The following is a 16,524-nucleotide window of genomic DNA, read 5'->3' on the forward strand; positions in this document are numbered from 1 at the left end:
TGCTATTATTTTGAGGCAAGATCCTACATGCTTTAAACTTTGTGCAAATGAGCCCAAAATATTATTAAAATGAAATATCTGGAATGCAGTAACAAAAATTTCTTTTTATCTAATTCATGATAATCTACATAGAACAGGATATACGAATTGTATCTTTTGAAATGATTCATATTCAATGCATCACAATAAAAATGTATATTCTTAATGTTCTTAAACTGTCATTTTAAAAACTAAGAATAGAAATTTCCTGCTTTCACTATTTTCAATTTACTTTTGTGCTGTGTAAGATGAAAATCTCTAACAGACAGGAAATCATCTTACAGAAAAAGAAAATTTTACTACCGCTTAAATATATTCTTCAAGAAATACAAATATATTTAGGAAATAAAAGGTGGACCAAGAATTGAACTTTTCTTGGTTGTCTTCACAACCCATTCCATAACCTATAAGTATGTTTATACAGTTTCAGGTTAGAAAGCTATTTATGTGTTTGTTTCCTTCACTCATTCAATTTAACAGTGTCATATTTCCAAGGAATGAAGGAACATACTGAATAGAATAACTCAGGGGATGAAAATATTCTTATTCTCAAAAAAGTCTTAAAATAAGACTACTAATTAGTGTGAAGAAGCTTCAAGTACATCTTGTTGTTCAATCATGCCAAAAAAATACATATAGAGGGAATTCTATTTAATATATGCTTCCACCACAACTGATACAAGAAAACCAAGTAGGAAAATATATTGTGCTATATCTTTGTATGCTTGTTCCATTTCAAAATGTATTCTTAAGTGGATAGGGAAGGGACTGAGGTTATCCTGTACAAGTAAAAGTATATGCTTGTTCCCTTTGCCTTGAAAAATATTTACAATACACAAAACAACATGCTAAAAAATGCAAACCTGCTTATATTGCTGGCCAATGACAAAGCTGAACAGGCACACAAACAGTAACTTATTAAGTAATCTAAACATCTTATTTTGGTTCTAATGTGAAGCAAACGTGTGGAACAACACTGGAAAAATTAGAAAACAATACCAATGATTGTAAACCTTTGTGCAAAACATTACACAAGAGGCCAAGTTCTTTATACATTCACTATGGAAAAGACCGTACAAATATATTCTCTGCATCTTTAACTTTGCCAAAAGAGAAAAAGCATTAAATGTTTTCACCTCTCAAAAATTTAACTGAGTCAAGAAAGCAGTCTTTTTCTTTTCTTTTTTTGCTTTGTCAAGTGACACTGACTACACCCAGGAATATTTTCAGTATCTTAACACAAAGAAAATTCCCTATTAATGGATTTCACAGACATGTTCTCAAGTGCAAATACACCTTCGTGGAGAAAACAAACATTTGATGAAGTCTGCAAGTTTTGATGGGAGGTTTGTGCCTGCAAGTTCTAATGAGATATTTGCATTTCTGTTCTGTTCATCACCATGACCAGTGTGAGAATAGTCCTGAAGGGCAAAATTTAATTCCGTAGTAATAAAATGAAGTTCGGTTCTTTCATCCACCCATGTCATCTCTTATCTGATCCACTCGAAGTGCAAGGTCCCTAAAGGCAGGCCGTAAGCTTACATTATTGTTCCAACATTCTGTCATGATAGTATAAATCTGGAGAAGAGAGAAGAAATCAAAGATACACATGCACACATAAAAATGTCATTTTTTAAATGGAATAAGAACTTCAGGAATTAAAGGTATGCTTTATTTATCACTGCTTTGCCTTGGGTCCCTGGTCATATATTTAATTATGCTAACTTTTATCTAAAAGTTCAACTAATTAAATTTTATAGTTTTGAAATCCTTGGGTTAAAGAAGATGGGGAAATATGGATTTTTATTATAAACTAAGGACAATGGATAAAATATTGTTCATTTTATTACCTCATCAGGACATCCATCTGGTCTTGGCAATCTTCCATTATTTTTCAAAAGTTCTATTAGATGGAATACAATCATTTGCCCTTGTTTGTCATTGCCAATCATACGCATAAATTCCTGAAATAAAATGCCAATTTCAATGATAAAATATTGCTTTACAAAGCTAATTTTATGTAGAATTCCTTAATATCATGACAGATTGAAAAACAAAATGTGTGTATTCCATAATACATTTTGTTAAGAATCAAAATTATTTATACACTGAAAAAATAAATGTTTCAAATGAAATTGCCAAATCTCCATCATACCTTTTCTCTATAAATAGAAACCGCATACCTACATTTCTATATAGTCCATGCAAACTTCCTGAAAGAACAATGAAATAACTTCCCAATTACCTAACATCAAAAAGTTATGCTAGTGTAACATTCATTACACTGAATGAGCTTTCCAAATGTGATACTCAAAAAAAGATTAAAACCAATACTTTATAAAATAGCTTTATTGCTATTTTTTTAAGTAGATATAGTGGAACAAAGAGGTTAGGGCCATCTTGGGTATTATCCAAAGGGATCTACAAAATGGACTTAAATTACTTAATTTTTCCATCATAACTTTTCTGTTGCCCCTTTAGGAAAAAAAACAAACCAACAGGTAAAATAAATTCCATACTAACCGCTGGTGGGCTTTTGCTTTTCTCAATATATGTGAAAAGTTCATACAGAACTACTCCAAAACTCCATACATCTGAGGCTACAGAGAACTTGCTTTCTGTGAGTGATTCTGGAGCATACCTAGATCATATAGAAATTAGTTAAGATCTTAGGCCAGATGCATGCTGACATTAAAAGACTCAAACTTATTTTCAAAAGCAAATTCAACTTTTTATTCTCAAACCAACATCCAAACTAGTAAGAAAATAAAAACTAAATTTGTAAAGGAAATATAACCCTCATGATATGAAGTAAATGAACAAACATGGCAGAATTAAAATGTATTTGAGAATTATCTAAAAATATATGGTCACTAAGCCATTCCTGAAAATTTCCATACCTTTCACAATCAACAAATAGATGCAAAAGAATAATGCATTGCTCTTCTGACTTGAAACTAATACACAGTATTGATTCTAAGATGGAAGACAGGTTTTTTGTTTTTTTAAATAGAGTGGCTGGTTTGGTTTTGGATGCTCTTTAAGCCAAAGAGCTTCAGGAATGGCAGTGGCTTCCTGGCAGCCATTATTCAGAGGAGTAGCAGTTGTGGGAAACTCGCTTCCATCCCCAACTGCCACTGATGGGTCAGGCAAGTTGTCTAACTAAGGAGAGAAAGGAGACAGTATGTGCTAAGTGGGTCAAACCACTTCCAATACCACCTTTCCCAAGATGCTGGCCCAACGACAAAACTCTTATGGAGATACAATCCAGCAACTTCCCCTGCAGATGTTGCAGTCCTACACTTCTTGGCATCCACATCTTTTAACAACTGGGAAAAGAAAATATTGAATTCACTCATCTCCTTCTCCTTGGTTAATCTCTCCACAGCCTCCTTGGGAACCATCTCCTAGCTGCTGTAATAGTGAGGCACAGGGATGTTGTTATTATTATTAAAATGTACCCTAAATGTTTGTGGGTCCACACTGGGTTGAAGGAGAGACAGGACCAACCAGGATAGGGAGACCAGGTTCACTGTTTTAACTGACACAGGAATGGCATTTGGCCCAACGGTCACCCAGCTCACCCTAGGCCAGGGTCTATGGAATCAGCAGGCAAAGGTAAAAGTTCATACAGTTTAATTGTGGGTAACTAAATAAAGGATGGGATAGGGGATTCTACACTTGAAAACCTAAGGGCAAACCACAGGGGGCAGGGAAGGACTAAGCTACACTATCCTATTGACCAAAGCCAGGCAGGGCCCAAGGGAGCAATACTGAAGTCACAGGGAAAGCTTCTTCAAACCTGGTTCCAGCCAGGTTTGGTCAGCTCAGCTAAAGGGCCTCAGGGTGGCTTTGGGGTCTCATGGTAATCCAAGGATGGTCACAGGATGCCAAGAGCCAGCTCTGCCAGGTGATCCAAGGTACCCAAGTAGGGAGAGTGAGTTTGAAATGCTGTCCACCAGATCCCAAACCACTTCCCCACTTGGTGCAGCTCTGCAGGTCTTGTCCACTTGCTGAAAGCCTCCACCTCTCAGGATCCCAGGGAATCTGGATGCAGTTTTTCCCTAATTCTGAGATCTCCCAGGGATAGCAACCCTTTATGTCCAACCTAATTCTGAGATCTCCCAGGGATAGCAACCCTTTATGTCCAACCACTAATGGAGTCTCTCACAAGCCCACTTCCTGCTCCTTCATTCCATCTTGGAATCCTCCAGCCCTTCCTGCTAGGTCCAACACTATTACTTAATTAATTGCTAAATAAACCCTCACAATACTGCCCTCATCATAGACAAAGCTTGGGAGGAACTTCTGTCCCTGGGCTTTGTTCTTCCAATTGGCAACTACCTCTCCCAGACAAATAATTCAGGAAAGTCCTAGAAATGCTTCACATCATTTATTCCTCCTACTCCAGACCCTCTCCCCAGTTCTAGAACAATGAGCCAAGATCAAATTAACTCTGCTTTAATTCCTGGATAGTGCATGTCTAACCAACTTTCTGACATGGTCCCATTTATCATCTCAGTAGCCTTTTAGTCCAAAACCCCTTCCCTCACCATCACTCCCCTTGATGGTTCATCTCTCACATTAAGATTTAAGCAAATGTCTTGACTACCTTTACTTTTGTATTTGTATCCTCATTTCATTCATTCATAGCCTTGGCTTCATCAAATATAAACATAAAAAAAACCCACTTTGGGTATACTAGTGGAAATGACATTAAAGATGTATTACCATGTTTTGCCACCAAACCCTAAAAGGTAACAGGGCCTCTCCATCTGGCTTGCACCTAAAACATCCTGACAATGTAATTTTTTTGAGAAAAGGCTCTATCCTGCTTTTCTGATTGTGTCCTCAGTGTTGAACACAGTGCTTTGAATATAGTAAGCACTTGACAAATGCTTTTTTATTTATTTATCCACTTAAATAATTGGGTTTTTTTCCCTTAACCTTTACCTTCAAATCAATACTGTGTATTAGTTCCAAGGCAGAAGAGTGTTAAGGTATAGGTAATAGAGGTTAAGTGACTTGCCCAGGGACATATAGGTAGGAAGATTCTGAGGCCATATTTGAACACAGGACCTCTTGTCTCTAGGCCTGGCTCTCAATCCACTGATCCACCCAGCTGTCTCCAATTACTTTATTTTTAAGTTTTATTGTTCCCTTCTGTTTCTTTAAAAATATACCAGTCCCCCTTAAATCCTGCCTCACTTCCTTATCCAACTACTAAACCCTTTGTTGTAAAAAGAAAAACATTTAAGTGAATCCAAACAAAGCAGCAACTCTATCAGACAATATATACAACATGGCACCTACTGTGTTATTCCCCAATTATCTACATATCAGAGAGAAATCACATAATTGTTTTTAAAGGAAAAACATTTTTGCTTAAGAATGACTTGAAATGTAAAATGCTTTATAAATAATTGAAATGACAAATTCTCAAAATATAGAAGTTTGCCTTCACAAATGTTAATTATTCTTAAAAAATATAACTTACCAGAATATGGGGCTTTCACCAGGTTCTTTCACTTTGTAGTATTCTTTGTCTTGTGGCAAGACTTTTGTCAATCCAAAATCTCCAATTTTAACTCTATTCTCATTCTCCACTAAGATATTTCTTGTGGCCAGATCTCTATGAATATATCTTTTTGTACCAAGATACTCCATTCCCTTTGGATAAAGAACATACTGTTCATTTAACTAATTTAATGAAATAGAAACAAAATCCTTACCAATAATTTTGCCCTTCAAATATTCACTGTAATTCTTGGGAATTATTTCAAAAGTGCAATTTTGCCATTGATAAATAAGGTGCTAAAGTAAGACCAGTAGATGATGCAGTGGATAGAGCACTGGGCCTAGAGTCAGGAAGACCTTAGTTCAAAACCAGTTTCAGACACTTACTGGCTGTATGACTCTGGATAAGTCACTTAACCTTGTTTGCTTCCATTTCTTCATCTATAAAATGAACTGGAGAACAAGTGGAAAACCACTACAGTATCTTTGCCAAGAAAACCCAAATGAGGTCATTAAGAATTGGACATGACTGACGTGACGGAATAACATCAAATTTTAATATATGGTGATCTTTACCCTATCTAACGCCATTACATTCTAAACCTATTAATATTGGATTGGCAGCATGATACAGTGCAATAAGTATTGGACTTAAAATAGGGTAAACAGGGTTCAAATCCTTACTACCTCTCTTAGGCTGTTCCTTCATCTAAAATGGAGATCTTTGAACTACTTTATCTTGTAAGGAGTACTTGGTAAATCTTAAAAATACTTCTGAGTACAAATTTTAATAAATTGGTATAATGGGGGCCTAGTATGTGCACAGAGCTCCCAGTACTGTGTCTCCTCTTGGGTGAGGATTGTTTCTGGGAGAATCATGATGACATGGAAGGAAATTACACTGGAGAAAACTATGACATATGTGTAGATAATTTAACTGGTTCCAGCAGGCTAGCCATGGGGTGAATGGGAAACTCTTTGAGTGGTTGTGGAAGCTTTTAGAAGTCCTTAGTTGACTTCCACCAACTTTCTTGTCTCAGTCCTTTGGAATGTTCTGTTTTCTCTCTTGGCATCTGGTGAGAAAGAATGCTGTTGGGGCGAGCCTTGGGGCTTTCTCCCCATCAAGGCCATATGACTCCAAGAAACAGGCCTTGGTTCCTGGCCTTTGTGTGCATTTTTTCATTCATTCTAGATGGAGAAAAGGAAGTCTCTGCTCTTATGAGTATAAAAAGGTTAAGAGAGGAAGTCACAGGAATTTAGAAGTTACAGATAAAGCTAAGTTTTGCAACCAAGAAAGCACTGATGACCTCTGAAGCAAGAAGTGATGTTTTTAGGACAAAGGTATTTGACAGGACCCATCTGGCAGTCAGAAAATGCCCAGATGTGAATTTGGTAGAACTAATGTTATGGGAGGAACTAAAAAAAGACTGTGTCCCTGAGGTGTTGGAGGAAAATGTTAATTTTTTTCTTGTCATGTCTTCTAAATAAATACACCTTTGTAAAAGCTAATTGGTGTTAAGTGGTAAAAAGGAGGTGAAGTGCTACCCCTTTCAGGCACCTAAGAGTGAGGGGGACACAGCTGGCATAGACTCAAGCAGATGGCAGTAAAGAGGAGAGACATCCTCAAACCCATCAGAGTACACTAGCATATTCACTTTTTGAGCATTCTTGCTACACTACATTAGAGTAAATTTCAAAATTCCTATTCCTTCCAAAGAAATACCATAAGGGATAGTTTCTAATTAAATAATATTTTTAAGATTTTCAAAGCGTTTTATATAAATTTAATTTGATCCTTACAAATATCATAGAAGATAGGTGCTATTATTATCCACATACTACAGAAGAGGTTGCAAGAGAAGGAAAGTTACTTGCCCAGAGAAAATAGGTTATTAAGTGTCTAATTTGAACTTAGTTTTTCCTAACTCAAGAGCTCAACAGTATATCTACAATACCATATACCTGCCTTATTTTCAGAAATGAAAGCTGAAAAATTTCCAGGTATTTTTGGACATGGACATTTACATTAGTAGGTTAGTATTTCAAAGGAATAAACACCACTATACCCAGATACAGTGAATGCATTAAAATGGGATTAAGATGTTACCTTGCAGATCTGAGATGTGTATTGCAGAAGTTTCTTATGATCCAGCCTTTCCTTATGTTTCTGGAGATAATCACGTAAACTTCCATAAGGTAAATATTCCATAATTAATCTCAGATTACGACGGCCTTGGAATTTAAAAATGAAAAATTATGGTTTTCATTATCCTGATTAAAATTTTTTTCTCACCTCAACTAGGGGTCAAATACATAAAATCTGAGACAAATCATAAAACAATTATAAGAAAAATAACACTTATGATTGAGGGTCTTCTATTCACTTGAATATTTTAAGTCTCAACTCTATTTTAAAATCTGAGTGCTAGTTTTCAATTTCTACATAATAACTATCTAAATCATACATCCCAGCAGCAGGGGTAACTGCTATTAAGTTCTAAGTAGATGCACTGTGTAAATTTGCCTGCTCTCTCTCAGCCAGGGAAGTTTGGCTGCCTTTGAGGTTAGGGAGAACTAAAACAATAAAGCAGGGGATAGTTTGTTTCAAGGGTAAGCCCTACTTGTCTATGGGGAACTAAATCCTCAAAGTCTAATTGCTACAACCCAAAAATCCACCCTTCTCCCATAGCCTACAGGAAAATCAGGAAGGTAATAGGAGAATGATATAGGGAAGATTAGGAAAGGTCCAGAGAAGTTAGCTAAGCTCCAAATGTCCAAAGACAAAAGCATAGATTCAAGGCAAGGTTTCGGCCCGAAGGCAGAGCCCAGTTCGCCCCTCTGATCTTCACAAGCTTCTGGGACCAACTGACTTTTGTCAGAGTTCTAAGGCTGGCTAACTGCCAGAAATTCTACATTTAGGTTTTGCAAGGGTAAAATGCCTTGATTGCATCTCTGCATTACAACTGACTATCTATCTATCTATATCACTAGATGTGTCATTTCGGTGATAAAAGGGAATCCTATTGAAGAAACTCCTTCTCTGCCAATGTGAATTCTTTATAATTAATGATCTGAGAGTACTGAGAGTAATCTCTAGCCCATATATATTAGAAATAGTGTCTTCTATTAAAAAAAAGGAAAAATACTTGGCCAGGATAAAAATCATTTTAGTAGTTGAACAGAGAGTATAAGAGGCACTCAGAATTTACAAAAGATAGGGCTCAACTTTCCCCATAGGTAACTAAAATAAAGATGGAGAGGGAAGTGTTGTAAGGAAACAACAAAAGGTTGAAATATGAAAGAACTTATGGGACCTATGCTAGCTTATTTCTTATCTGCTACTCAAAATGGAAGTTTCCAACCACCATAGATGATCTGAACTAGGTTTTGAATACAATGATGAAAACTACAAATGGCCTTGGAAAGATTAACCATTTCAGGGAAGTACTGGCATTCTAAAAGAGGAGCTTATCAATTCACAAAATATTGGTAATCTAAATGTGGAAGAAATGTTCGAGCCTTCCAGTACTCATCTACTTCAGGTGGGTCTCCTCCTTCACAATGTCACAACTAGTAAAATTTAATTCAACTAGTATTTATTAAGCACTTTTCATACCCCCGAGAATGCATTAGATATTGAGGATACAAAAATAAAAATGAAACAGCTGACCTCAAGGAGTTTTATTCTGGATTTAACCAATACCAAATATAATAGGTATTTCAAAATACAGAGCAGAAGAGAAGCATCTATTTCTTTCCCATTCTCTTAATAATCTCTGCTGCTTACCTACTAACTTACATTAATATCTTTCATTGATAAGGGTAATTCCTCAACAGAGAGCAAAGCTAGTACATTATAGGTGCACACCTATAATCCCTACTACTTGGGAAGAAGAGGTTCCTTTACTTGGGATTCTGAGCTGCAGCAGTGCTAAAGCTAATTAAGTGTCTACACTAAGTCTGGCACCAATATGGAAGGCTCCCTAGAAGCTAGAGGGGTGACAGGCTGATAAAGGAACAGGAACTAGTCTTTAGAAAGAGGACATGTAAAAACTGTGCTAATTAGTAGTAGGATTATGCCCATGAATGAACTTTAAGCATGGATGGGCTGACCAAATCTAAAGAGGAAAAAACAAAGAACTAGGCAAAGATTTTCTATAGCTACCATACATAATCTTAACTAGGCATAATTTCTCTTTCAGGTAATGACTGCGGTTAATTCAAATCTGCTGCAGGTTTATTGCAGATATCAGTTTATTCTTGGAGCTACTGAAGGCATACTTGAATTAGAATGTAAGTTTTGATATGCCTCATACCAGCACTGTAGCACACTCCTTTGTATTTGACAATGTTGTCATGTTGCAAAGATTTAAGAATTTCAATTTCTCTTTCAAAGTCTCTCAGGTGTTCCTCAGTACTGTGTTGTAACTTTTTCACGGCCACCACTTCACCAGTGTTGTCTTGTAGGGGGTCATATCGGCACATTTCCACACTTCCAAAATTACCCTAAACAGTAAAAATGTTTACATTAATATTTAATCTTTTAAAATGAACAATGTGGAAATAGATTTTGAGTGATAATACATGTAAAACCCAGTGGAATTGCTTGTCAACTATGGGAAAGGGGAAAGAAGACAGAAGAGAGACAACATGAATCAATGTAACTTTGGAAAATTTCTGTGTAGATTTCTTACTAGGATAAAATAAAGAAAAAATTTAAAATATATTAAACCTTTTGAGTTTTTTTTCAGGTCATTTTGTAATATAAACAAAACTAGTCTATATATAGCTTTAACTTGTTTCAGATCTTTGGTAAGATCTCAATCTTAGTTTAGATTTAAATTATATAGATAATCTTAGGAAGAAACCATTGAGATTTAAAAATGAGAATTTTAGATCAACAAAAAAGGGTTATTACTTCACTTAAAAAGAGAGTAAACTTATAGAATGTATTAACCCAAAGGTATTATGACTGAAAATTTTTTAAATTAAATTTAAATTTAGTTAAATTTTTTTCATTATTAAAATTTGAGATAAGAAAAAAGATTTTGGGATGATAAAACAATTTAGATCAAGGAAAATAAAAACAAAGACAAGAAAACAAATATGGAATTTTTGAGATTGATTTAAAAGGCAACCATACATTTCCGTAATAACTTCTTGAAAGAATTCTGGGCTATAGATCACAAGTCTAATCTAATAAGTTTATTCTTAAATGACAAAATGGAAATTTTAAACTGGTAATAATATTTCTTTTTTTCCCCTAAGCCTAGGACAACATCAGTTAAAGGTCTCTTCTTTTTAAAATAAAGAATCTCTACATATATAATATTAGTAAGTTGGTAGGTACTACATTTTCAACAAAAGTTTTGAGCTTTATTCATCATCTCTTTTATTGCATTCTTTTAAACACCTACATTAGCTTAAATTTTTTTTAGTCACTCCTTTTATGTTCTCTCCTACCAGCATGATTTTTCCATTGTTTTATTTGTTCACCAAACATTTATTAAGCACCTACTAAATATAGGCATTGTGTTAGGAGGTCAGCTTTTATGGAATTCTCTCCTGTCTCTCACTTACTTAACAGACCCCAAATCTAATTTTATCCTAATAAGGTGCAGATACAGGAAAAAAATAAATTGAAAGTTTAAATTATATGGGTAAGAAAATACATATGTAGATATGAAAGACATAATACAGAGTAATTTTGAAGTGAAGGATGGCACCAGGAACTGGAGATGATCTAGAAAGGCCTAATATATAAAATTATATATAAAAGCTGGGCTTAGGAAGGAGTCAAGGATCCAAGAGGCAGAGTTATGGAAGGAGTCCATTCCAGGAATCCATGATAGCATAACAATAATAGTAATAATAATAGTAATAGTAATAATAATAATAATAATAATAATAATAATAACAACAACAAATAACAAAATTGGTTATATTTATATAGCACTTATTATATGCCAGGCACTGTGCTAAGTGCTTTACAACTGTTACTTCATCTGATCTTCATGAAGATAAGTGTGAGGGGGGTGAAGGGATGAAGGTAGGATGATTGGAGGAATGGGAGAAAGGAGAGAGGAAGGTAGAGGAAGGGAAAGGAAGGCAGCGGTCCCAGCCCCAGCAGGGGGAAATTGATCAGAGCCCTTCTGGGCTCAAATAAAAGATCAGAGAGCAACTTTAGGGTTTAGAATAGCTGGGTTTTATTTAAATTAGAAAGGGGAAGGTCTAGGAAAAACTAGGAGGTAGATAGAAAGGGAAAATGGTGCCAAGAGAGAGATCAAGGTTTGAGACCCTTCAGGGTAGAGAGCAGAAAAAAGGCGCCAAACTTTCTCTTTTATACTTTCTCTGACACCTCCCACAAAGGAAGTGGGAGTTGTTAGGGGAAGTTGTAGCAGAGAGCCCTGGGAGTTTACAGTAGTCTTCCAGGGCTTACAACAATTTCAAATGACACATAAGAGAAAGATGAGAAACAACAATAGGCTACTTTGGCATGTGAAGCATGGGAAGAGGAGTAATATGTAATAGGCTTAACAAATGGCTGTAGACTGTGAAAGGTCACAGGTGACAAAAAGAGGAGTTTGTATGCTATGGTTTTGGCAGCTGTTTGGGCAGCTGAGATAGGGTAGGCAGATCAAACTGTTACAATAGTCCAGGGAACAAATAATAATTATTGTTGTGACCTTTTAAGTGGAAAGGAGAAAGATTTAAGTGATGTTATGGAGGTAGAAATTACACAGTTTGGCAAGAGACTAGATAAAGCAGCTGAGAAAGAAGGAAAAATTAAAGATGACTTGGAGGTTATGGACACCTTGTTATAGGGAAGTTAAGAGTAGGACTGGGACTGTGCAAAGGAACAATAATGAGTTGTTTTGGGCATGCCAAGTTTGAAATGTCTATGGAACATCTGATTGGAAATGTGTAATAGATAAGTTGGTCATGTTGGACTGGAGCTCAAGAGAGAAAGACTAGGGTTGAATAGAGAATTCTGGGAATCATTTGCATTGGGATGATCTATAGGATCATCAACCCATGGTACTGAGAGTACTAAGAAAAGATGGAAAGGGAAAAGAAGGCTCAGAACAGAATGTTGAGGAACATCTATGATTTGGGAATGGAATAGAGATGATGATCCAGCAAAGGAGATATAGAAATGGCCAGATGAGCAAGAGGGAGACAACAAGGATGTCTTTAAAAATCCAGAAAAGAAATAAGTATCTAAGAGTAGGAGGTAGTCAACAGGGCAATATGCTATAGAGGGGGCAAGAAGGATAATGTCTGTAAAAATAAACTCTAGCAATTAAAAGATTATTAGGAATTTTGTAGAGAGCAGTTTCAGTAAGAGGTCAAAAGTTAGACTGCAATAGGTCAGGAGCCCTTAGTCATAGGTTTCATTTCCCTTTGACAGTCATAGTCAATATCTGCTCTCTTCATTTAACTTTGTTTCATAAAAGTATTTTCATATAATTTTGTATTCTTTATTCTTGTAATTATTTTTTAATATTTCGATACGTCAAGATTTAAAAATGTGTCTTTTGTCAATGAAGACAAAGATCTTTCTTTGCCATAGACTGCAATCCCACCATGATTTAATAGCAATCTTCTAGAGTTGCTGTGGCTAAAAAAATGTATCTTATTGTGGCCAACACTGAGAAGAAACTCTCTCAACACCTTGGATGACAGACATATAATTCATATGGATGGGCTCCACAAATGAAAGCCTTTCCAGCTTGGTAGAACGAGGCAGCTTATGCTCAAGTGGCATAATCTATGAGAACTTTGGGTTATCTCCATGCCATGATGAATCATTAGAATAAAGATTTAGGGGAAGAATTATTGTTATAAATTACATGATTGCATATAATTGAGTGTTTAAAGTTAATTTTGCTTAATAAATCACATGACCTCTCTAAGCCTCTATTACTTCATCTATAAAAGCTATAAATATATGAAGGATCACAGATTTAATCAGTGTTACTTCCTCTCATGAGTGTGGATTTTAACACCTCTGTATCTTTAGAGCAGGGGTCTGCCACCTTTTTGGCCGTGAGAGCCATAAACACCACATTTTTTAAAATGTAATTTCATGAGAGCCGTACAGTGCTCACAATGCGCTCCTGTAACAGTGCCTGAAAAAAATTGACTTTATGGCTCCTGCAGAAAGAGCCATATCTGGCCCTCAAAAGAGCCAGATATGGCTCGAGAGCCATACGTTGCTGACTCCTGCTTTAGAGGATGGTATCCTTCAATTACTGAAGTTGAAAAATGTGGTACCCTACACCCAACCTGTTCACAAATTTCTCTGATCATAGGCTCTCCTATAAGCCAGAGACATTCTATCTGTCCCTGACCGTATACTTGAAAGAACTGAACCTTGATTAGAGAGGATAATCATAATCATGGTCAGTCCAGCTGGATGAAGAAACAATCTTTATCCTATAAATGAGATGGCTTAAGGGAGGATATGATTGGTGACTTCAAATATTTGAAGAACTATCACTAAAAAAATAAATAAATAAAGTGAATTTTGGAAAATGTAAGTGTTGGGGAATTCTCTTCTGGGTATAAATCCTTCATCTAATTCTGTCTATGCCAAGGAGTCAGATACTATAAGAAGTACTATGACATTTGTGACTTAGTGCTTGCCATGTGACTTTGTTCAAAGTTAGGTAATTTCTTGTTGTTCACTTTTATTTCATTACTTAAGGGCAGGGACTGTATAATTTTTGTATTTTTCTTCCCAGAAACTAGCACAGTGCCTGGCAGATTAGCAGTCCTTTAATAAATATTTTTTCACTGACTCATTTATCCTGATGTCCTTTTTTAGACATAGAGGTAATTAATGCTGTAGAGAAAAAAATACTGACCTAGAAGTTAGAATTAGGATTAGAATTATGTATGATTTGGGGGAAGTCATTTAACTTCTTTTCATTTGCAAAGAAATTTGAACAGATGATCTCTAAGGCTCCTTTAAGATTTAAAACTAAATTATAATTCTTATTTGACTGATAAAGAGAAACTGAGGCATGATCCTGACAGTTCAAAAACTGGAGGCAGAGTTTAGATTGTAATTCAAGATAAACACCTTTTCAGGGCAGCTAGGTAGCTCAGTGGATTGAGAGCCAGGCCTAGAGGTGGGAGGTCCGAGGTTCGAATCTGGCCTCAGACACTTCCCAGCTGTGTGACCCTGGGCAAGTCACTGGGCTTAAAAATAAACAAACAAACAAACAAACAAAAAAAGATAGACGCCTTTTCTACTATATGCACTACCTCATTTTTAATATCTTTTATGTGAGATACAAGGGCTATCTTATTATTGAGAAGCAGCATAGTGTAATGCAAAAGGCATTGGATTTAGTCAGGAGCCCTGTATTCAAATCACAAACTCTAACACTTATTAGCTATGTAACCATTTAATCTCTTTGAGTACCATTTTTCATAGTTGGTAAAAGGAGAATAAAAATGCTTAATCACCAGAAAAGCGTGGAGCAATTGAATGAATACTGAATTAAGAGTCAAAAGTCTAGAGTTCAAATTCTGGCAATGCTATATGATCGTGGGTGCCACTGCTACTCTCCAGACCTGTCTCTTCATCTGCTGCTCTAAATCCTAAAACTCTGCCTTTACCCTGCTTTTATTCTAAAAAATATTCTTTTTAAACTCATGATCACTTTGTAAATCTTAACATCTTTTAGAACTATGTAGTTTCTTTTATATCTTTTAAAAAATTTGAATAATGAAGATTATCAGCAGCAATATGCAAATATTTTTGTTGAGTAATTAAATGAAAAATATTTTACATATAAAAAGTTCCCTAGATTATTTTCAATATTGAGCTAACTGAATGGAATAAAATAGTCAGTTAACAAATATTTGTTAACCACTACCTATGTACCCAGCACTGGGGATATAAAGAAAATTAAAAAAACAAACAACAATCTCTGCCTTTCAGGAGCTCATAATGTACATTTAAGATATACAAAGAGAAAAAATGCAAGGTAATCTCAAAGGTTAGACTTAGCAGTTGGTAGGGACAAGGAAAGGACTCCTGCAGAAAATGGGAAATTGACCTCAGTCTTGAAGTAGGTCAAAGATACTTAGAGGAAGAGAACGATGCAGGCATGAGGGAGAGCCAGTACAATGGCCCCAAAACAAGGAATGGTAAGCAGGTCAGTGAAGTTGAACTGTAGAGTTTAAAAGTCCACATTATGAGGGTAAACCCACTGATTCTTCTGTGAAATGTAATGATGTGTATTTCATTGTATACGTAATTACATTTTCCAAGACTAATAAATGGAATGTCCCAATAAAGTAACAAAAATAAGCAGACTAGACAAAAGGGCTTTGCCTTTAAGCATGCAAAATAATAATTTAACTAGGCATTTCCACAGTTAGGAAAGTTTTAATTGCTATTAAAAAACATTCCAATTGTAATGATTTGTTTTCTATCTTCTATAAAACAAATTACTAAAAACTGTATTTAACTGTAAACATATTAGAAAATGCCAACCTTGCCATCTTCCAAATTTCCTTGAATTTACATTTTACATTCAGAATTTTGCTGATCAAATGCAAAAATAAGACTCCCCTGGCCCCAAAGGAGAATTATTAAATAAAAAGTAAAGAAAATACAACAATGTTAATGACATGACAAAAAGGTCTCCTTGAATTAACTAAAGAGGATTTTAGCAGAAAGTAACTTATAAGAAGCAGTGATGGCTTAAGGAAATTTGGACTCTGCCCTTCAATACCCTGGTTCTGACAGGAGAGCTTTTTGCCTTATCTTATCAGAACCCAGGTCTTTACACTATATCCCCAACATCTTCTCAACATGACCCTTATACTCCAATCATTTTCACACTCCAGGGCCCCTGGCTCCAACAGGAGCTTCCAGATTATCTTTTGGGGGTCAAAGACTGAATGCCACTTCTTTTTTGTTTCCTCATCATGCTTCTCTGTGGGTAC

At 35.6% G+C, this 16,524-nt stretch overlaps 1 protein-coding gene across 1 annotated transcript in view; it reads right to left on the reverse strand.

Moving 5' to 3' along the window:
• Window positions 1–319: 319 nt before the first annotated feature.
• Window positions 320–16,524, reverse strand: part of JAK2 (Janus kinase 2) — a 67,500-nt gene continuing 51,295 nt past the window's right edge. The window contains exons 17-22 of the mRNA XM_044656661.1: window positions 9,873–10,062; window positions 7,664–7,788; window positions 5,537–5,709; window positions 2,563–2,680; window positions 1,890–2,003; window positions 320–1,617 (exon numbers count right to left, since the gene is read on the reverse strand). Coding sequence (XP_044512596.1) covers window positions 1,510–1,617; window positions 1,890–2,003; window positions 2,563–2,680; window positions 5,537–5,709; window positions 7,664–7,788; window positions 9,873–10,062 — 828 coding nt within the window. The 3' untranslated portion in view covers window positions 320–1,509. The remainder of the gene's footprint in view (window positions 1,618–1,889; window positions 2,004–2,562; window positions 2,681–5,536; window positions 5,710–7,663; window positions 7,789–9,872; window positions 10,063–16,524) is intronic.

The sequence above is a fragment of the Gracilinanus agilis genome, chromosome 1 (genome assembly GCF_016433145.1).
Source record: "Gracilinanus agilis isolate LMUSP501 chromosome 1, AgileGrace, whole genome shotgun sequence".
NCBI lineage: Eukaryota > Metazoa > Chordata > Mammalia > Didelphimorphia > Didelphidae > Gracilinanus > Gracilinanus agilis.